The sequence below is a fragment of the Cnephaeus nilssonii genome (genome assembly GCF_951640355.1).
Source record: "Cnephaeus nilssonii genome assembly, chromosome: 10".
NCBI classification, from domain to species: domain Eukaryota; kingdom Metazoa; phylum Chordata; class Mammalia; order Chiroptera; family Vespertilionidae; genus Cnephaeus; species Cnephaeus nilssonii.
The window spans coordinates 49780504-49804248 of NC_137081.1; the positions used below are offsets into that span (position 1 = coordinate 49780504).

The 23745-nt window shown below is 35.5% G+C and overlaps 1 protein-coding gene across 1 annotated transcript in view; it reads left to right on the forward strand.

The window, feature by feature from the left end:
- SCN7A (sodium voltage-gated channel alpha subunit 7) overlaps positions 1 to 20233 on the forward strand; it is an 87701-nt gene extending 67468 nt beyond the window's left edge. The window contains exons 17-25 of the mRNA XM_079782442.1: positions 670 to 824; positions 3899 to 4072; positions 5206 to 5310; positions 9783 to 10061; positions 10807 to 10860; positions 11941 to 12078; positions 13143 to 13247; positions 13554 to 13824; positions 17007 to 20233. Coding sequence (XP_079638568.1) covers positions 670 to 824; positions 3899 to 4072; positions 5206 to 5310; positions 9783 to 10061; positions 10807 to 10860; positions 11941 to 12078; positions 13143 to 13247; positions 13554 to 13824; positions 17007 to 18028 — 2303 coding nt within the window. The 3' untranslated portion in view covers positions 18029 to 20233. The remainder of the gene's footprint in view (positions 1 to 669; positions 825 to 3898; positions 4073 to 5205; positions 5311 to 9782; positions 10062 to 10806; positions 10861 to 11940; positions 12079 to 13142; positions 13248 to 13553; positions 13825 to 17006) is intronic.
- The last annotated feature ends 3512 nt before the right edge of the window (positions 20234 to 23745 follow it).

The following is a 23745-nucleotide window of genomic DNA, read 5'->3' on the forward strand; positions in this document are numbered from 1 at the left end:
TTCCATCCACCTCCATTTCCTCTTTTTTTTTTTTTCAGGTTAATCACTTTCTTCTCCTTAACTTTCCTTATGCTCTCTTGACCAGAAAATAGAGTTCAAAACCCATGCACATGTACCCTACTCACAAAGTACTCCATAATCTAGGTTAGCTCCTCAGGTAATCTCGAACAAAATTCCCATTTCCATACCATCTAAGAATTGAAATCAATTTAACTGATATTAATACCTCTTGACATTCAATAAATATTTGCAAATTTAAATGGGAATACTTGTTTTGCCATGGGAATCTTCAGAGAATGAATTCTCAGGCATTATATCAATGTGATATTCAGAAGATGTATGTGTGTAATTAATTTTTTTTTTTTTTTGTAGAAGTGGTAGTACTAGTAGGGGATAAATTCTACTCTCAGACTCTGTCCTGCAGGTTTAGGGAATGTACTAAGTCATCTCTGCCTGTCATAATTTCTTTTAATTACCAAACTCACAAGTTAAGTTTTTGTGTTTTTTCCTCGGTGATTGCAGTGTTCAGTATAGCAGGGGTAAAAATCAAATGCTTGTAAGTCACAGGCCACCTAAATCAGATTCTGTAAAGCACATGGTAGAAACTTTGAGATGTTTATTTTTTTCATGAATTGTCAAGATTTTTTTAAACAGTTTTATTCTTGACAGGTAATGAACGAAGATCTTCACCAGGTCAAATTAGTAGAGAATCCAAGAGAGGAAAAATTTGGCGAAACATAAGGAAAACCTGCTGCAAGATTGTAGAAAACAGTTTTTTTAAGTGTTTCATTGGCCTTGTCACTTTGCTCAGCACAGTTGCTCTGGTAAGTGAGGGTATGTGAGATTTTTTTATAGGAAAAGTGTATTAGAAGTCTGTTAATTTGTAGAGTCACCTAACAAATTAGTTTCCCCCTAGTACTTATTATTATAACACCATAGTTCATAATCTGTGATTTTAGTTTTGAAATATATACATTATAATTTCTTTAAAATCTGTATAGGCATCACTTAATATTAAATAAATAATACAATTCCAAAATACTATATATGAATGGCAGTGGGAAAAAGGAATGTTAAAAGATACTTAATTCTTCTTATTTTATTAAAGTTTCATATAAGAAACAAAGTTTAGGCTTCCTGTCAAGATGGTGGCACAGGTAAACTCGGTACTTGTATCCTCCCTCAACCACATCAAAATTGCAACTAAACTACAGAACAACCATCATTCAGAACTGTCTGAAATGTAGCTAAACATAAGTCCTACAGCTAAAGATATAAAGAAGAAGACATATTGAGATTGGTAGGAGGGATGAAGACGCTGAATGGGCTGGTTCCACACCCAAGTGTGGCAGATAAAAATTGGGAGAGATATCGTGGCTTGTGGAGGGACCCCCTGAGGAACCAGGGTTCCAAGCTCCACACCAGGCCCCCCAGCCCAGAGTTCCAGTACCAGGAAGAGAAGTTCCCATAACTTCTGGCTATAAAAACCAATGGGGATTTTGGCTGGCTGAGAAAGAAGACTGCTGAAGTCCCAGGGGTTTCTCTTAATGCCGTGGTCACCAACTTGTGGTCTGCAGATCACTGGTGGTCCCTGAGGTCCGAAAGGTTGGCGACCACTGTCTCAAAGGGTCCATGCATGGACTTATACTCATTCATTCTGAGCTCCTACACTGTGGGAGCACCTTCAAAGTCATCAGGGACATACAGGGAGGAACTGAATTGTCCAGCATCAGGACAAGAGCTGGAGGGACAGCTTTTTCCCAGCCAGAAGTGCTGGAAGAGGTTATTGTTCCTTTTCAGAGCCTCACCCTGAAAGAGCCAGCAGGCAGGGACCATATCTGAGTCTCCATCAACCTGGCCCCACCCTCGTGATTCCCTGAGACTTCATCTCACCCAACGCATTTCCAGTGGCTTTACCATATGAATGGTCTGTCTTGGTTCATGCTTCAGACTCTCCTAAATCTCTCAAACAAGCAGTATCTGGACTCTGTATGCCCTGTACTTCTAGCTATTCACAGGATAATTTTTTATAGTAGCAAAGGATTGAAAAGCAAAAATAGTCCATAACAGGTGTTTATGGGATTATCATATAGTGGGATACTGTGCAGCTATTTAAAAAGTGCAGGAGCTGTATGCATCCTGATATTGCAAGATATGGTAAGAAATGAAAAAAAAAAGATCTAGAATAAAGTGTATTACATGCTACATTTTAGGTAAGAAAACAAGAGTAATAGAATGTATGTTATTTGCTTTGTTTGATTGAAGAAGATCAGAGAAGAATGCATAAGAAATAGTTAACTGTGAGGTGCACAGGATAGAGAAGATAAAATAATGGTTGGGAACCATACTTTGTACTGCATATGTTTTTAAGTAGACTTTATATGGACATTTATTACACATTCTGAAAAACCACACAAATTATAATTGTACAGTATAAAGGATTTTCAAAGTAAATGCACCTGTGTTATTGTCACTTGGCTTGAGAAACAGAACATTACCAGGAATTCAGAACCACATTCTGATTCTCCACAGTCACTTCCCCACTCCATATGTGTAGCCAGTATGTGCAATTCAACTGCCATTGATTAGCTTTGCCTGTTATTTAAAATTTTAAATTAAAATGGAGACTTCTGTACATCTTATCATATTGTTTTGCATTATATGCCTATTCAAAAAATAAATACACATCTATCTATCTATCTATCTATCTATCTATCTATCTATCTATATATATATATATAAGCCAAGCGACTAGACGACTGGCATGACTGGTCGCTATGACACTCACTGCGGCCAGCCAACCTGCCCAGATCAGGGGCGGGCCAGCCAGCCAACCTCCTGTGGCCCCTCCTCCCAGCCGGCCCCACCCCCAATCACCTCCCCCCACCCTGATCAGGGGCAGGATCGGCTGGCCAATCTCCCATGTCCCCTCCCCCCAACCGGCTGGCCCTGATGGCCATGATCAGAGAGGGCCGGCCAGATGCCAATTGTGCACAAATTTGTGCACTGGGCCTCTAGTAATAAAATAGTCCTTTAAAGTAACTTTAAATGATACTTATAATTTGCTTTTATAGACACTTTTACTCCATAATTGGTTCAATTAAGTCAGTAATTCTATTGTCATTTTATATTTACTTTTGTTTAACAGTGGGTTTATGAAAATCACACCATTTCTTGAATAAGATTATTTTAATCCTTGTTTACTTTTTAACCTTGAATATACTTTGATACAAGTCTGCCTGAGATTATTAGTACTTTGTTGCCTTTTGTCAGCGCTAAAATAAAAGCAGCATGAAATTGCTTTGAATGTCATTATTAAACTTTGCATCCTTCATAGAAAAACCAAGGTTGACCTTTTAAAACTGAGAAGCTTTAGAGAAACTATTACAGTTTTACTTCATATTTGTGTGTTTTAACTGGTATACCTGATTATTCCTGCAGTGAAACAAGCTTTGTGACGTTTTCTTATAATAACACTATGGATTTCTAAAAACATTTAAAAAACAATATCTGCTCTGTTATTAGCAAGTGCATATATTTGTACATTGGCCACATGGAATTAGAGATAAGAGCCACATCAGATGTGACTGAAAATACTGCCTTTTATATTAAGGTTGATTAACTTATTTGGTCACTATTTAGAACAATTATGAAGTCATGTTCAATCTCTATAAAAAGTGGTTCTAGGATCAATTAATGATGTCTGTTACAGGCATTTGGATCAGAAAATGATACTTAAGGGTATGTGAATAAATGCAAGAAAAGTGAACCAGTCCTTGAGATTACAACCTATGACTTTGCTCACCATCTGCTTCTTAGAGGTGGCATTCCATTCCCCTCATGCAAAAAATGTTTTAGAAATTACATGTATGCTAATCCGTGAATTTTTCCCCCATAGGCTTTTGAAGACATATATATCAATCAAAGAAAGACCATTAAAATATTATTGGAATATGCGGACATGATCTTCACTTACATCTTTATTCTGGAAATGCTTCTAAAGTGGGTGGCATATGGTTTTAAAGCCTATTTCACTAATGGCTGGCACAGGCTGGACTTCATGGTTGTTATTGTACGTATGCAAAACAACATTTTAGAACTATTTGATTTGCTGTTGCTTCTTTACTCTTACTCTTTTACTGTTCCATTTACTTGTATCTTCCTTTATCTCTCTATATACATTTTTAGTCACCAACATTCCATATTTCTTCATTTGTAATGTTTAATATTTATCCTTTTCTTCTCATTCTAAAACGTAAAATTCAGCACTTCATTTCTTGATTATTCTAACAGTCACCTATGTACCCACTGCTAACAAACTAGGCTTATTGCATAATATTTTAAAATTATCAGCATCCTAAAATAATTAAATTCTATTTGCTCAACTTTTAAATTATATTTTCAAAATGAGATACATATCATTCCCTTCACCAGTACCACAGCAACCAAAATTCCTCGTTTGGATCACTGCAATAGCTTCCCATCTGATATTCTTGCTTCCACATTTTTCATTTATGTTGCCTTGTAATTACAGAAAATATGAAGGCACAATAAAAGTTAATCATAACTCTTCCACCTTGCTCAATCTCTATTAATATTTATTAATCTCTAATCGTTTTTATGCAAATATGTTTACTTTGAAAAAATAACCTTACCATATTTCTACTCTTTGTACTTAACAATATTTATATCTTTCTTGATGCCTTACCTCTAAAATCTAATTCTGTATATTGTCTTAACTATATTTATATACAGATGAATATGTTAATATATTCAAAGTTTTGTTTCAGCAAATAAATTGTATACTATAATTATATTGAAATAATCATGAAACTGATTTTTAATCTAATTACAAACTAAAAAATTGATATAAGTATTAATCCTTAATTATAATAAAGAATAAAGTATAATAAAAGTAAATTATAATAAATAATAAACAATATATATTATTTATTTTTAGTAATATGTATTATTACCAGAAGATATCTTTAAAACATTTAAGTGATTTTAACACAAAATGATATTCTTATACCTTTCTATAAGTCATTGTTAAGATGGATTGAAATATATAGTAAAGCTTTTGCATATTTCTTGTTAGGCTTTGACTATGTATCTTTTTGTAATAAATGAAAAGTTTATTTTATAGATTGTTTCTGTTAAAATTAACACTAAATCCTATTAATTATTTATTTTTCACATACCTAGGTATTTTGTCTGAACTTAATAGGCAAATCTCAGGAACTAAAACTACTTATGTCCATTAAATTCCTTCGGGCACTTAGAGTTCTGTCTCAATTTGAAAGAATGAAGGTAAGAGAAACGTTCCTAAACTAATCTATAACTTTTAATTTAAAATTACTAAATTTCCACAGAGGTACAGTTTTGTAATCTTCTCATTTATATCTTTAACAAAAATCCTATATTCTACAAAAAGTATAGATGAAGAGTACTGGTATATTAGCTTTGCTTACTAGGATTTTAGGTGTTTATTGTTCCTAAGATGAAAACTAATAAAAATAAGCAAAAGTATAACACAAAAAAACAAAAACCCTAATAGTTGAGAGAAAATATTTTCGGCAGAAATCTACTAGCCTTGTTCCAAAGTGCCCTTGCTTGTCAAACAAACCTGTGTGAGGGGAACAGTTCTGAATTCAACCTGGGGAAACTCCAAAGGTTGTGAACCAACACTTCCTGGATCAAATGCCCAACCTGTGCTGCTCCGGGGCAGAGCCTCTGGAATCCAGAGGCCAGCAGCGGAGAGCAGGGGTCCACCCTGCGCCGTAGGGTCCCCCAACATTTGGTCCCCACAGGAAAGGGGTCCGCTGCTGCTGCAGGAGCAGGCGGGGTGACACCTCCTTTCAGAGGATCGCTCCCTGTGGGACTCAGCTCCCTCTTAGTCCTCGCATCCTCTTCCTTGTCCTCTTTGCCCCAGACACCCCAGAGCGGGGGACTGTGCCCCAGATGATGGTGCACAGAGTAGGGGCCTGGTGTCACTCTGATGCCTGTAGCAGAGCCCGCACGCAGCCCTGTGGAGCCGGGACCCTGAGAAGGGCGAGGAGCTGGACAGCACAGAGAAGCTGACCATAGGTAGCTGTAGATTCCCTGGGTTCATGGGAGGAGCATTTCCCTCTTGTTGGGAGAGGAGAGCCAGAAGTCACACAACATGTACTGGGGTCTGAGCTGTAGTTGAAGAGCTGAAACATTTTGAATTTGAGAACTTATATGTTGACAAGGCAAGAATGAATCTTGGAAGTTCTTTTGGTTTTACCAGGAAGATGACTAGAAGACTACCTCCCATCTTTGAGGGCGTGAGGAGCTGATGTACAACATAGAAACCTTATTCCAGGCAGGAATGGCTCACCTCCCTTCAGCCCTGCAGTTACTTGGTTATTCTGGGACCCTCTGTGTTTGGAGACTGAAATTTCATAACGTGCTCTTTACAGTATCTGCCACTTATTTTATCAGAACCATTGCCATTTCCCATGTTACTGAAGATCAGAGTTTCCTCTGTTTTGACTGTATGTATTTGTGCAAGTTTATGTATGATTTCCTGCTATCCAGATATATTTCTTAGAAATGTTTTCATTGTTTACTAGAATGAAAATGTCTATGCAAACTGATCATAAATGTTTGGTTTGATCTTTAAAAACATACAGCTACACGGTTTTTAGTAAAATACAGGTCATGACTTAGGGACGTGAGAATTGAATTTTAGACTTAGGCTCAAGTTGCCTTTGAAGAGGAACTATAATTGTCTCCTGTTAAACCTGAAGAAAATCCCTTTGAGTTTTGTAGTATTTGATATTCCTTTCATGTAAGTCACCTAGTTAATTTTTCTGAAGTTAGGCTTTGTATTATTGCAGTAATTTTTTTTCCAGTTTCTAGGAATATGCAAAAAAGAATTATGGGATTATCATTAATAATTAAATAATAACTAATACAATTATTCATGTCCCTGGTTAACTTATGAAATATTTTTTAACAGCATTATTGAGGCCCACAGGTGGTATTATCCCCAATGGTTTGCTTTTAAACCAAAATAAGGAGGAAAATAAGCTGAAAAGTAAAATGTGGTTGAAGAGGTTAAATAACAAGACAACTAAATTTCCAGCATAAACATAGACATAGAAATTTTTTATAGAATATGCTAGGGCTGTAAACTACACATGACCTGTTAACTCATATTACTGTGGGGTGGGAATTACAGAAGGGAGATATTGGTCAAGGGCATAAACTTTCACTTATAAGATGAATAAGGTCTGGGGATTTCATGTACAGCATGGAGACTATATACAGTTGATAATATTATACTGTATACTTAAAATTTTCCAAGACTAGATCTGAAGTGTTTTCACCACCACCACAAACAAAAAAGAACTAGATGTGGTTAATTAGCTTGATTGTGGAATCATTTTATAATGTATACATATACCAAATCATGACTTTGTACACCTTAAATATATACAACTTTTATTTGTCTATTATACCTCCATGAAGCTGGAAAACACAGAGAGAGATGTTAATTAATGTAGCTAAAATAAACTTTTTGTTACTGTAAAAAATGTTATGGGATAATACCAGCGCTGTTTTTTTCTCTAGTAAATTTAGATACACGGGATGAAGAGTGCCTCTATTAGCAAATTGTCTGCACCTAATTTAGAGAAAAGTAGGAAGATATTTGCCAGGAAAGCTCCCTCTACTTGTTGTAAATTAAGCACTCTACTATTTGATGTCAAACATTTACTAGAATGGCAGTGAGATTGTAGCCATGGACAATTCAAGGACAGGTATATATTAGTAGTAGCCATTCTTAGGTCAGTTCTAGATCTTAAGCTTCATTGAAACCTCTGGAAATTCTGTAGTTGAATGATCTCTGAAGACATATCACTGATTATATAAGGAAGCTACATGATTATAAAATTAATATTTTATGTATTTAATGAATTTTGGGTCTTGATGCTCCCCCTGTTGAAATATTTGGGTCAACCATATCCATGGCTTTTATTCTTACATATGTGCAATTACTAACAGGCATGGCATTTTTTCATCAGAGGCATCAGTGGACCTATCAAAATACCTAAAGTGTCAACAAAGGATTTGTGACTTAGTTTTAGAAATAAAGTCTTTTTGAAACCATAATTAAAAGTCAAGATATTAATTCAAGCCCAGAAAACTAAGGACTATAAGCAAGAAAGTACAGGCAAATGTATATGTATCCAGTGATGACTGAGGGAAGGGAAGGTTAGACTGGTAGAAAAGAAAATCAATGGTGACTCAGAGAAAAGGAAAAATAAGTGATTTCGAGGGAAGAGAGTCAAAAGTGTAAATGGTAACTGAAAGATAAGGAAATAGCAAAGATTGTCCTGACTGAGTTGTTCAGTTGGTTGAGCATCATCCTGTGCAACCAAAAGGTTGCAGGTTTGATCCCTGGTCAGAGTGAGTAAGAGAGGCAACCCATTGATATTTCTCTTTCACATTAATGTTCCTCTCTATAGCAAAGATCGAAGATATTCTGTTAGATATAACAACTGGTTTTACATTTGCCATACCAGCATTAGTGGAGTGATTAAGAATAAATACAATACTGATTGTAATATTAAAGAATGAAGGGAGTTGAGGAAATGAAGGCAGTGATTATAGGCTATTTCTGTTAATTCAAGTGTAGGTAGTGAATTCACTTCCCAAACTTTCCACTCTGGAGTATCTCACAGTGACATAGAGTGATTCAGTGAAGTGATTTGTGAATTTGTGAGGCTAGCTGCTTATTCATGTCTCTTGGAACAGTCTTCTGATTGATTTCACTGATCTACAATCTCTTGGTCTTCTTTTATGTCCTCTGCCACTTCTATACTTTCTCCTAGGTAGGCTGTTCATCCTGAAGGTTAGACTCCCCAACAATTATGTCTGGTCCTATTTTACTCTCATTTTAGATGCTTTCTATTGATGAGAGAGAAGAGAGGGAGAGAGAAATATCGATTTGTTGTTCCATTTGTTTATGCATTCATTGATTGATTCTTATATGTGCCTTGACTGAGGATTGAACCCACAACTTTGGTGTCAGCCTTGGTGTCCTCCTTGGCATTGACCTTGGCATATCAAGATGATGCTCTAGCCCTAGCCAGTTGGTCCAGTAGATAGAGAGTCAGCCTGTGGACCAAAGGATTCCTGGTTTGAATCTGGTCAGGGGCATGTATTTTGGTTGCAGGCTCCTCCCCAGCCTGGGCCCTGGTCAGGGCACATGCAGGAGGCAACCAATTGATGTATTGCTCTCACATCGATGCTTTTCTCTGTCTTTCCCTCTCTCTTCCACTCTCTCTAAAAGATCAACTGAGAAATATCCTGAGGTGAGGATTAACAACAACAACAAAAAAAAGATGATGCTCTAACTAACTGAGCTACCCAGCCAGGGCCTCATATGCTTTCTAGATAATCTTATACATGTATACAGGTTCATTTGTCTTGCCCATTTCTCACACAATAGTTGATATGCGTGTGTTAAATTAGTAAAATAATTCTTTATTCTAGCATTTATACTAATTAGCTCTATTTTTTTAATGGTTATTTTTACTTAAAAATTTTTGAGAATATCTGGATTTTTCATGTATTTCTTTTAATTGAAATTTTTTATTTTGGTTATTCAAATACCAGCATGTGTGTGGTTTAAAGATAACCTTTTTTTTTGTTATTTCAATATGACATTAAATTAATTAGCATTCCCAATTTAATCAAAATAGTTTCACATTTCTTACCTAAAGTTTACATGTTTGCTTTTTATATGCCAGGTGGTTGTGAGAGCTTTGATGAAAACAACTTTACCCGCTTTGAATGTGTTTCTGGTCTGCCTTATGATCTGGCTGGCTTATAGCATCATAGGAGTAAACTTATTTGCTGGCACGTTCTATGAATGCATTGACCCAACAAGTGGAGAAAGATTTCCTACATATGAAGTCAGTAATGGGAGTGAATGTGCAAGTCTTGTATTCAATGAATCCATGCCATGGGAGAATGCAAAACTGAACTTTGATAATGTTGGAAATGGTTTCCTTTCATTGCTTCAAGTAGTAAGTGTGCTTTTGATTTTATTATCTTTTACATGTGCATCCATATTGTAGGTAAGCATAAGGACAAGATGTGGATGATTCATAGAATTGGTTATAAATTATTTTAGCTATTATTTGTTCATAGATACATGTTATAAACAAATAAGTTCATTTGGAAAAACAAAAGTGAAACAGTTCCTGTACTTTTTGGAGAAGGCAGGAGAGATGAAGGCAGGACTGACTGGGGAAATGGCAGGTACTGGCCAAACCTGCTTCCATCACTGATCATGTACTAGGGTCACAATTTTTGGTCCAACTCAGGTTACTACAGTTTTATTTCTACTTAGTGCTTTGAAGAATGACTACTCAGTCACCCAACATCTAGCAGATGTGAGGAGGTGAACCATTCTTGTCTTGGCTCCCCCATAGAAAAGCACATGCAATAGCAGTTACAAGTAACTATGATACCTGAGCAGCATGTATTTATTTACTATTTACCTATCTCTCTACCTATATGTCTGCCTTCCTATTTATACTATCTTAAAATATTTTAGGTTACCAACTACAGTTACACTAAGTAGTTTTAAATATTTGTTAACAGACAACATAAATGTAATAATGAAAATGGTAGGAATCTCAGTTACACAATATATTGAAGTGGAGTCAGTCTTACTAATCAAATGTTTTACTATATTAATAACAGATTCATAACTTGCCATGAAGCATAAAATTTCCATAAGAATTAAACACATGCCATTTTTTACAGGCAACATTTAATGGATGGATCACTATTATGAATTCAGCTGTTGATTCTACTGGCGTAAGTACAATATAATCCTAAAGTCGTTATAGTTCAAGCAAAGTCATTTTTCTAATTTAAGAACAGGGCACCGGCAAGAACAATAATTAACAGTGTAAAAGTAAATACTTATGCTAGACAAAAGTTAAATACTGTTCAGACTGAGTATTTCATGGACAATGAAGTCCTTTCGGGATTGTATACAATGGTTGAGGCCCAATAAGCCCACTTGAAGGATTATCAGACTTCATAACAATTATTAAACCAATACAATAAACTTTAAAATACAGTAAACAAAGTAATGATATCCCTTCACCAATGAATAAAGAGGAAACATACCTCAAGTAGCATTGTTGGATTTTTTTGTCAGAAATTATTTTATAAATCTAATGTTTTAAAAAGTCAGTACCAATATTTTTCTTATTTTTTTCACTTTTTATACATTTTTACTTTTAAAGAATTTCTTTTTAGTGCAGGTTTAGGTTTACAACACAATTGAGAGGGAGGTACAAATATTTCCCGCATACCCCCTTCCTCCACACATACATGGTCTTCTTGTGATTAACATCGTTCACCAGAATGGTGTGTGTGTGTATGTATATGTGTATATATATATATATATACATATATATATATATATGTATATATATATATATATATATATATATATATATATATATATATATATATATTTTACCAAGAATGAATCTACATTGACATGTCATAATCAATCAAAGTTCATAGTTTACCCTGGGGTTCACTCAGTGTTGTACATTCAATGGGTTTAGACCAGGCGTCCTCAAACTACGGCCCGCGGGCCACAGCGGGTGTTTTTGCCGTTTTGTTTTTTTTACTTCAAAATAAGATATGTGCAGTGTGCATAGGAATTTGTTCATAGTTTTTTTTAAACTATAGTCCGGCCCTCCAATGGTCTGAGGGACAGTGAACTGGCCCCCTGTTTAAAAAGTTTGAGGACCCCTGGCTTAGACAAATGTATGGTGACATGTATCCATTATTACAATATCATATAGAGTATTTTCACTGCTCTAAAAATCCACTATGCTCTTCCTCATTTTGTTTATTTTTTAACTTCACTTTTAGGTAAATATGCAGCCTGATTTTGAAGCGAATATCTACATGTATTGTTACTTTATTGGTTTTATTATCATTGGATTATTTCTTCCTCTGACTATGCTGGTCGGTGTTATTCTTGCTAATTTCAACAAGCATAAAATAAAGATAAGTATAAATATCAAACACATTTATAAGAATGTCCTGCTTCAAATGATTGATTTTGGGTTCAACTTAATGTCATTTCTATTTGGTACTCACCTAAAAAAAGATTGATGTTCCTGCATATTGATAAACATTACTAAAATGTTCATTCTGTACATTGTTTTCTATATTCAAATGTGTACAGACAAGTTTAAAAAGTAAAGATTTTAAGTGTTTCTATATGTACTAGTATGTTCATAAATAATGGCATGCTAAGAAATAAAAAACATTGTGCATTTGCACAAATATGTGAAGACTACACGTTTTTCCTCTCTGAAATTTTCAGTCTTCAGAGTCATAACCAGCATAGTCATCTTCTCAGTTAGAGTAGCTTTCATGCTAGAAGTAGAGAGAGTCATACATTTGAATTGGGTGGCTTAAATAGGAGTGCTTAATTAGAAAGAATTCAGAGGCAGAATTGAACCATTTCTTTGGTCCCATTTTCATGTAAATGCTTCTACAAATTGCAAAGGTTTCAGAATTCATCTATGTCTACTTATTCTAACCACAGGGACCTACTTTTTATTGGTGGAGGAAAGTCTTCTAACAAAGCAAAGAAAAGAATCGTTTAATTTTAAAAGTACAGTTTAGCCATGTCAGTAAAGTTTAGCTATGTGCAGATTCTGGTAAACAAACAACTCTGAATCTCTACTAATCAGATGGGATTAGAGAGGTCGGTGGTCAAATTTCTAGAAAGATACACCTTTCTAGAGATTCCCTTTCCCCTTTGTCTTGGTCTAACAAGAGGTAGCTCAGTAAACTGAAAATTTAAAATAGGCTGACCACCCACAGGAAGGTGCACTAAAAGATAACTAGATATCAATCACTACCAATATGTATTCCATATATGTTTTATATGGATTTTTGTGCAGAAAATCAGACGTGTTTAAACGTGATTTATTTCATTGCAGTTAAGCCTTTCTTTAAAGAGTAAATCAATCATTACCAAGCTTTCCAAAATGAATATTAATATAAAATTAAATTTGGGTTAAATCTGATTTTAATATATTTTTATTTCATTTCTTTACCAGGGAGGCTCCAATATCTTTATAACAGAAAAACAGGAGAAACAATATCTAGCACTGAAGAAGCTGATGTATGAGGACTCTCGAAAAACAATACCTCGCCCAGGAGTAAGAAAACATCTAGATTTTTTAAAGTTTCTAAAAAAGTTTCCTTAATATATTCATCTTTAAAATAAACATGTTTTTAAAATTCTTAACAACAGATGCTTTTGACAAAAATTTTTCTAAATGTGTTCCTTGGCAAAGCTTTTGATGGTCTTGTTTGCTTTGTGTGCTATAATTCTAGTTTGGTAAAAACTTAGGCCCTGACTTACTCTCCTATTTATGCTAGGAGGAGAGATATAAATCTAAAGCCTATGTGTATGTATAGATATCCTATTAATATGACTATTACACCCTTTTCTTCACCCACAGAACAAGTTCCAAAGATTCATCTTTGACTTGGTAACAAGTCAAGCTTTTAATATCATCATTATGGTTCTTATCTGTTTCCAAGCAATAACCCTTATGATACAAAGTGATGAACAGAGTAGACAAATGGATACCGCTGTCCTCTGGCTTCAGCTACTTTTCGTCGTTCTATACACTGGAGAATGTGTGCTGAAGCTCATCGCTTTCCGTTGTAACTATTTCACCAGTGGATGGAACATTTTAGATTTTATAGTGGTCATTTTCTCTATTACAGGTAAGATCTCATGTTATCAGATTTTCATTTGTAGTAATATTAATTCAGGCAAGTTCTTATAGTAAATGTCTCCTCTTACTCAGCAAAGCAGTTATTTCCAACACAAATGCTTTACATTTTTGCATATTATATAAAAATGTTTGTACACATGCCTGACATATATAAACTATTAAAAAATAGTGTTTGAATTAGTACATAGACTTCACAGACCACCAGGTAAATATTTAATTACCTCTTCAGCATATCAACTATATTATTTTTCTAGGATGACACTAAATATCTATATATCATAGCATAATATAAACTTTCAAGCTCACTATCTTCCCTTTCCTCTAATCTCTAAAACTACTTACAGCTTTCACAACAGTAGAGTTTAATGCTCTAGGTCACTAGTTTTACTCCGGAGACCTCAGTCTTTGACTTAACTAATGTATTTGATTATCCTCTTTGTGAATGGATATTGCATTATATTCAAAGAACTCATTAGTAAACAAGTTAGCCATAATTCCTGTATGCCCATAGTTTATAATCCTATATAATAAAAGCCTAATATTCAAATTGTCCCCTCTGGTGGTTGTTTGACCGGGAGTTTGACCATTCGCTATGACGTGTGCTGATCACCAGGGGGTGGCGTGGAACATAGCGGGCATAGGTGATGCAGCGCTGGCAAGGGGCACTCAGGTGCTGGGCATCTGAGCCCGCCCTGCACCTGCGCAGCCTCTTCTGGATGAGCTGGTTTGCAGCTGCTGGGACCGCAGGGGCTGGTCGGGCTCTCATGCAGGAGCTGGTCTGGGAGGCTGGCCAGGAGAGAGCACGCTGCCCACCAGCCTTCCATGCAGCGCCGCTGGGTGGCCCAGAGGCCCACGCTATGCCCCGGCCCGCGGCGTCCAGCCACGCTCACCGCATCTCCCCGTGGGGACTCGGGCGCCGTGACTCAGGCGGAGGGGGGCATGTGGGGGCTTGGGGGCCCAGGTGCTGCCCAGGGCCCAGAGGTCAGCTGGGATCTGCCCTTCCATGCCAGATGCTGCACTTTGATCGCCAGCCAGGCCAGGGACTGCACCCGTGCAGATATTTAACGGTGCATTTTACTGTGCTATTGAGGAAAAGGTTATATAAGGGATGTTACAGCAGCACACCGAATCAGTAAGTAGAGGTCAGAGAAAACTTCATGGAAAAAGCAGAAGTTAACTATTGGATAAGGAGGAAGCCAAGAAATAAAATAGGAGAAAAGGGTTTTAGGCAGAGAAAAGTTTGTTTCTTGTCTGCCTCCTATAAGACACATACTAGAATGTGAGCTCCATGAGAATAGGGACAATATTTAATATTTATTGTCAAGTACTATTGTGTGTATCAGCAGTAAAAAAAGTGTAGATAAATTGTCAGCCCAGCTGTGCTTCCAGAAAATCCACTCATTCACCTGGTAGTGGAAACAGTGCAACTACTATTGACAGGCAAGTACAAGACGTTTGACTGAAAGTGCATGAAGGCAGAGGAAGGGGGTAGGAAGGTAAAGGAGGAATATGGCATTAAAGAGCCTTATGAGACTGAAGTGAGCATTACTGAATCAGAAAGAGAGGAAACTGCGGTCAGAGAAAGCTGTTAGGAGTTGAGATCTCGGAAGGCAGGTATCCTGCATGGGTCCAGAATGTGGCCATTAAAGAAAAATTGTTAAAATTAAAAAAGCCAACGACTGAGCAACTGGCCTTTGAATGGGTTGTTGATGGTAGGTGCTGAGATGGAAAGGACAACATGAGCCAAGTACTGAAGAGTCTAGTTGAATATAAATGAGGAGAAATGACTAGATCCTAGAGTCAGGAATGGTAGGCGATGGTATTGTGAAATAACATAACCCACAAGGAGTTGAAATTAATTTTTTTCTAAACATGATGGAAAGGAAAGGAAAGGAAAGGAAAGGAAAGGAAAGGAAAGGAAAGGAAAGGAAAGGAAAGGAAAGGAAAGGAAAGGAAAGGTGTCTGGAAATCACTTTGTAAAGAAAAAAAAGATGTCTGCTTATTCCATCTTTCTACCAGGAGAAATATGGAGTGGGAAAGAATGAGCTGTCTGCAGTTTAGAGGATGTGGAAAAATATGCTTATATTAAAGGGGATACTCCTGCATAATGGAAGAGTTTGGAAGATTGAGGAGAAGTGAAAAATTGAGTCAGAGTAGAAGGTTCATTAAAACACTGAAGATGAGGGTATAGATAAGACAGAACGTCAGAGAGAATGCCAACATTAGTAATGACAAAGTTCAAAAGAATGTGAGACCTGAGTCTTCCAGATACAGCATGCCATCTCAGATAAAAGCTTCATATGATTCTCCCCTCCCCCACCTTTTCAACTCAAAATGAAGCACATCCCCTCCAGTACTTCCAGAGAACATCCTCATGCTTTTTATGGCAATTATAATTTCACCTTGTTTTATAGTTCTGTCTTCACTTTCAGAGTTCCCTCATTCACCCACTACTGCCAAAAAATTGTTCCAGGCAAAGACTCAGCTATTCGATTCACATTGAAAGCTCCCAAGGGCCCAAATACTGTTTATGAAATAAATAAATTAAATTATAATCTGTGAGTCACTGGATTCAGTGTACAGATGATGTGTTGTGGAATTGTCCACCTGAAACCTGTATAATTTTGTTAGCCAATGTCACCCCAATAAATTCAATAAAAAACATTTTTGTAATTACATTTATCAACCAGATTTTTCTGCTTTGCATTATAATTGGTTTAAATGTCTACCTCTAAAGATTCCAAAATCTTTGAGGACAGAGCCACGTTAATCATCTTTGCATATTTGCGCAACACCTTAATTAAGTATCCAATAAAGGTTGCATTGAATTAAATTTCTTGATTCAACTACGATCAGAAAAAAATGACTACTGTCCTATATTATAGATTCATGCCCTCTGTTATTCTAGAAGTACTTGAGACATAATACTCTTAAGGTGATAATGCAAAGAATTCTCCTCCAAACTTTACTAGATACTCTGAGCATTGCCACAACTATTATTTGGCTAACGCTAACCCAAACTTTCAATGTGTGCTAAATGTTATATCGGGAGGATGAATAAAATTATCTTAACTTATAGAAAAAGGTGAAGTGTAAAATAAATTTATTTTCCTCTAAATACCATGAAATTTAAATAATTTGATTGCCTGGTTTATCTTTCCCCACATCAAGGGCTACTTCTGCCTCTGATAGGAGAATACTACCTTGTACCTCCTTCCGTCCTGCAACTGGTGGTTCTCTCCCGGATCGTCCACATCCTGCGTCCTGGGAAAGGGCCAAAGGTGTTCCATGACCTGCTGCTCCCTTTGGTGCTCTTCCTCCCCGCGCTGTTGAACATCAGCCTTCTCATCTTCCTGGTCATGTTCATCTATGCCATCTTTGGAATGTACAATTTTGCCTATGTTAAAAAGGAAGCTGGAATTAATGATGTGTCCAACTTTGAAACCTTTGGCAGCAGTATGCTCTGTCTTTTCCAAGTTACAATATTTGCTGGTTGGGATGGGATGCTCAATGCAATCTTTAACAGTAAATGGTCTGACTGTGATCCTGATAAAATTAACCCCGGGACCCAGGTGAGAGGAGATTGTGGTAATCCCATTGTCGGCATTATTTATTTTGTCAGTTACATCCTCCTAGCATGGCTGATCATTGTGAACATGTACATTGCTCTTATTATGGAGTTTGTAAATATTGGTTCTAAAAAAAGGGCCAAGACCTTGAGTGAAGATGATTTTAGGAAATTCTTTCAGGTATGGAAGAGGTTTGACCCTGATGGGACCCAGTACATAGATTCTAGCAAGCTTTCAGATTTTGCAGCTGCTCTGGATGCTCCTCTTTTCATGGCAAAACCAAACAAGGGCCAGCTAGTGGCCATGGATCTTCCAATGGCTGTTGGGGACAGAATTCATTGCCTGGACATCTTACTTGCTTTTACAAAGCGAGTTGTGGGTAAAGATGTGAGGATGGAGAAACTTCTCTCAGAGATGGAATCGGGGTTTATTTTAGCTAACCCTTTTAAGATCACATACGAGCCAATTACAACTACCCTGAAACGAAAACAAGAGGCAATCTCCGCAACCATCATTCAGCGTGCTTATAAAAGTTACCGTTTGAGGCAAAGTGACAAAAAAACATCAGATATCGATATGATAGATGATGACAGGGAAGCTCAAGCTACCAAAGAAGATGCCTAATTTGAGAAAGCTTAGGAAAACCAACTATTCAAAGCCAGATCTAGTTCCATTTACCACCTTTTCACCTTCTTTACATATCGCAAAAATGTTAACAGTTTAAGACAGAAATAAAAGCAAAGATTAGAGATAGTAAAGATTTCACTTAATCACCAATTGTTTACAACTCATGGAAGTTAAGCTTGTTTTCACAAGATTTTATATTAAATTCACCGTTTTACCCCTCTGTATTCAATGTAACCAAGACAACACTTTAAATCGCTGTAGTGAATTAAAGTGGTTTAAACTTCCCATTTGATAACCCAATGCTTGGGTTCTATATGTGATTTACGTAGTGTGTGCTTCCTCTGGAGAATGGGGAGGGGGTGGTAGAGATTAGTAGTGAAAGGGCCTTATATATTTTATGTATATTTTAATTTGATGGGATTTAAGTCCCCTCTTTCTTAATGTAGGATAGTGTTTAAAAACAGTACAATGCTACAAGCCATTAAATCATGATCTCAGCTACACAGATGCCAATTGGGGGAAGAGGAAGGGCAGTTCTTAGAAAGTGCCTTTAAGATCAATCACAAAGACCTTGGGCTGAATCAGACCACATTGGAGAAAGATTGATTGGAGCTCTGTTGTTGTTTTCTTTTCTTTTTGGTATGAGGAAGGGGAATTCATGTTTTTCATTGTTCTTGGATTCCTGGTTTCTCATCTCTGGCTAGTTCCACCCAAGCTCAGCTCTTCAACAGAATGATTCTTAGAAGAAGAAAAATAAGGGAAACACATTTTTTTAAAGTATACATTTATTAAAATGATATAATAGGCTATGTTAATAGACTCAAGTCTTACATTATCATAGACCTGATGTATTTTACTATTTATCCATAATGTAACATTGAGTATATAAGATCTGGCAAATGCATATAATAATATGAATTAGAAGGGTCAAGGGCTACCATTGTGTCTAGGGATTTTCACAGTGTCTTGATCCTGGTAAACTGGCCAATTTCATTGGGAAACTGACCAATTTGAAGTACGTTTGGCTGTATTTTATGGTTCTTTAAAATTTAGAGAAAGAAAATGATCAAAGAAACTGTGAGAACTCTGAATTAGGAGATCAAAGTGTAAGTTTGCTGTTGGTGGGATTTTATAACATTAATGTATGCAAGTTAGTTTACACTTACTCATTTATCATTCCAAGTTCTTTGTTGTTTCTATCTCATCACATACATAACTACTTTGTAAAATGTTTTATGTCTGAAACACTTTAAAACCCTAAACATTAATTTTAAGTATTAAAATTATTTTGAAAAGATAGGCACAAAATTATTTTTCGATATAATCATAAAAATGCAGTCACATCCACTAAGTTTGAGATCCTGAAATTTATTAATTTTGTATAAAATTTGCTATCAATGTGCCTATAAAGTCCTAAAGGATTCAAAATGAAAATATCTATACTGTAAGCGTAAATGACAAGTTTTCAATATGTTGTATGACATTCAATGCCATTTAAATATCAATTGTATTTTATTATGAATGCATGATCTTGAGCCTTAACTATTATAATCTAACTATCTTTGCTCCTCAGAAATGTATTAACCTGACCAAGATGCCTTTGGGGAACCTGGTCCCCTAAGCAAATGTAACTTCAGGGTTCTGTTTTTTTCTATGTGCTCCTTCCCTTTCTCCTCCTGCTCTCCATCAGGTATGTGATGGGGACCATAAGAGATCAGTGTTAACTTGGTAACCTGTTGACCTGGTGCTTTATCTAAGCTTATCAGTTTTCTGTGTCTTGGAAGTGCTTTAATGCAGATACTGCTTCCGATATTTAAACTGAATCTTAACTTGCTTCTGTAAATTCCATAAAGACCACAAACTGATTTTAGTTTGAAAATTATATCTTTTACTTGTAAACTGTGTTTGCCACTAACCGACCAATATTGTGTAAAGAATTATTTTTAAAAAAGTCGTACAATATATTCTACTTTTTAGATACTTTAGAGAAAATAATAAATGCAACCTGTTAACCACACTAAGTTTTGTTTCTTTTCTTTGGCAAGTCAGTTTGGCAACTTTCTATAATAAAAAGAAACACCTTTATAAATGAGTCTTGCATTATAGTTTATTCATTCAGGCTCAAAATTCAAAACTGGGAAAATTTGTGCTTTCCTTTTATTCACTTAATTTAGTAAAATTAATGTTAGTAAGCTTACCAGAGACCCCTATGTATTAACAACATGTAAAAAACATTATTTTCATTGAAATCATATTAAATTCATTATATGTATTTCAGTATTATTAGAACCTGAATGTTGAAATTAGAAAAAAATGTTGAAATTAAATTTATTGGTATGCAAAAAAAATGTATTGGTATGCTATTATTTCCCAATATCTGCTTCTTTAAAAATTGTTTCTGGTCTTCTAATAAATGTAATTACTGAAAGGGTTATAACGATTTGGAAATGGCTACCATTTGTTAGGCAGACTGTTATGTCCGGTCTCATGCTAAATGTTTATCATGCATAAGCTTAGCATTCACAACAATCATGAAACAATGATGATTCTCATTTTATAGATGAAAAATATTAAGATTAGAAGGGTTATAAGAACTTTTATCTAGCACAGAACTTGTAAATGACAGGCCAGGTCTCTAAACCAGGTCTAGTCTCAGACTCTTAATATTTAATCACTCTGTACAATAACTGTCTAGTAATAAATGACCTCAGTTGAGACAGAGGAAGTTTAAGATTAGTGAAATTGCTATATAGAGATAAGGAGTATCTCTCTATCTCTATGTTTGTCTTAGTCTCTAACTCTGTGTTCATCACTATGTCCTCTTCTATGGAGGAAATTTTAAAAGTAGAGACAATCCTACAGGTAAACCCAGAACCTGGGTAGATAAACATATATACATACATACATACATACATACATACATACATACAAAGACAAATCTGAGACAAAATAACTTACTGACTTCTGTGGGAAACACATAACTATATAGCTGATTATAATATGTGGTAATTTTTATGCCACCGGTATAAATTATAATATGTATACAGAAAAAAATTATGGGTTCTGATTGGAAATTAGTAAAGCACAGGTGAAGTTAGTAAAGCACACCTCTGAAGAAAAAGAAAAATTTTATCAATTAGAAAATAAGGTAAATATCTTGATTTATTTATGGTGTTTTTGAGTGTATCTCTTTGTATATTTTTGGTAGTGATTATTCTGAGTATTACTATCGACCTAACAATCTATCTACCTATGAATTACACAGTCTAAGAATTTCAACATTTTGCCACTTTGAGTGAAGTGTGGAAGCCCCATTAAGGTCCCTTTCTCTTCTTTGTTTTAAAATAGCTTTGTCATAGGAATCAAATGGTGCTGTAATTTTTGTTACAATCATCAAATGTGCTTTTAAAACTCATGAGGAAAAGAAAGTTTTTTTTTTTAATGTACCCATATTTATGCTCTTTCCATTATTCCTTCTTCCTTTCTGATGCTCCATTATTCCTTCCTTTATCAATTCCTTCCTTTGGAAAAAAATATGTTCAGCCAATATTTTTAGAGTAAGTGATTTATTTCTTTGTAATATTTTAATATTTATTACATGTTGAAATGATAATATTTTTATATATTGAGTTAAAGTGAATTCTTAAAAACGACATCTGCTAGTAATATTTTTTAGCTCTCCTTCCTCTGAGAATATTTTTATTTCTCTTTCATTCCTAAAGGATAAATTTATAGAATATAGAATTTGCATTTGACAGTTCTTTTCTTTTAGCACTTGAAAAGTATTGTGCCACTTCTTTCTGGTTTCCATTACTTCAAATAAGAAATCCATTATCATTTGCATTGGTATTCTGGATAGGTGCCATGTTATCTCCCTCCAGCTGCTGTCAAGATTTTTTCTTGGTTTTAGTTTTCAAAGTTTTTACTTTGGTATATCTTTAACATAGATTTCTTTGTGTTTATTCTGTTTAGCATTCACTCAAGTCTTTAGAATTGTAGATTTGTGTCTTTTACCAAATTTACGACTTTTTTAGTCAATACTTTTCAAACAACTTTTCAGCCACTCTTTTCTACTTTCCTTCTGGGAGTGTAATGACCTAAATGATGATTCTTCTGTTGTGGTCTCACAGGTCCCTGAGGCTCGTTTTTCCAGTCTATTTTTTCTGTCTGTTGTTCATTTTGTGTGAATTCTATTGCTCTGTACTCAAAGTCACTGATTTTTCTTCTCTGTCATTTCTACTCTACTATTGAGCCCTTCTATGGAGATTTTTACTTCTGTTGTTATATTTTTTTAGTTTCATAATTCCAATCTTTTTATAAAATCAATTGCTTTTGAAGTTTTCTATTTTTTAGATTTCTTTCAAGATAATTTTAATTGATTAGTGCTTTAAAATACATCTTAGACAATTCCAACACCTGAATTAACTTAATATTAGTGCTACAAATTGTCTTTTCCCCTTCAAGGTATGATTTTCTTAGTTCTTGGTATGCTGGGTGATATTTTTCCCTCTGAAATTTTGTCTATGTCTTGTCTAACTCACTTTAGATCCAGATCAAGAATAAGCCTAATTGTTCTGCCTTCTATTTTTAGATCCAAGGTGAGTAGTCTTCTGCTGTTGGGTGTTGGAATAAAAGATGCCTTTCATTATGGTGTCGCTATTCTCCTATGATAATAGTATTCCTGTTTCTTAGCTAGACACATGGCCTTCTGGAATAAAGAGTACATTTCATAGTCTCTTTTTTCAGTTAAGGCTGACCATGTAAATAAATTAAGTCCTTTTTAACTTCTTTCTACTGATTGAAATATGGATGAAGGTGGGCAATCTGTTATGAAACAAGCCATCAATCAATGAATGACAACCAATATGATATAAGAACTTGGTTCATATACCAGTAATCATAAAGTAGCAGGGAATATCCACATCATATTTTATCTTTTTTAAGCTACCAAGAAAAATAACCTTTGAGGGACACTTAGGTGATCGGAAACCTTTTCCCAAAACTTCCAGGCAAAGATCCAAATCATTAAAAAAGAAATACACACTATTATAGCAGTATTATATTCTTTAGAGTTTAAACCTGGATAATTGTTATACAGTAGAGAGCACAGAAGTCTAATACATCCCATGGGCTATAGTTTCCAATCCTACATTGTCTTTCACTTCTTGCTCAGTAAAAATCTCTCCAAGATTCCTAAACAACTGAATTGGAAGGGAACTATCATAAGCCCACCATATAGTGCAATGTGAAGCAGGAGGACATTTTAATCTTTGGGTATATCATGCTGCCTCTGTATGTGAAACAGCTATCTTTGCTGAATAAATATCACCTTTCCATTGTCTATCAATCATGCTTGATAGTTTGGTGAAGAAATGTATTTGTTCTCTCAACTGAGTGAACCTTCTTTAGATTAAGGTGAAGCACTGACATATTTTGGGGCAAGCAAGACTGCAATACCAGCTCCAGTTGGATTAAAGACGTGTTGATTTATTTTCTTTTACATCACAGAAATGACTTAGCATCATCTCCAGGGTGTCTGCTTTTCTCCTGAACCTTAAATGAAATATATATATATTGTCCTCACATTGCTGTCTGCAGAAGAAAACACTGCGTCCTTCCAATGCACACAAAGATTCCGCTGCAGTGCAACCCAAGCAAAACCAGCCAAGGTCTGCCAGAGATCTCTGCTGCTGCAGCGTTTGATGCTCACAGGA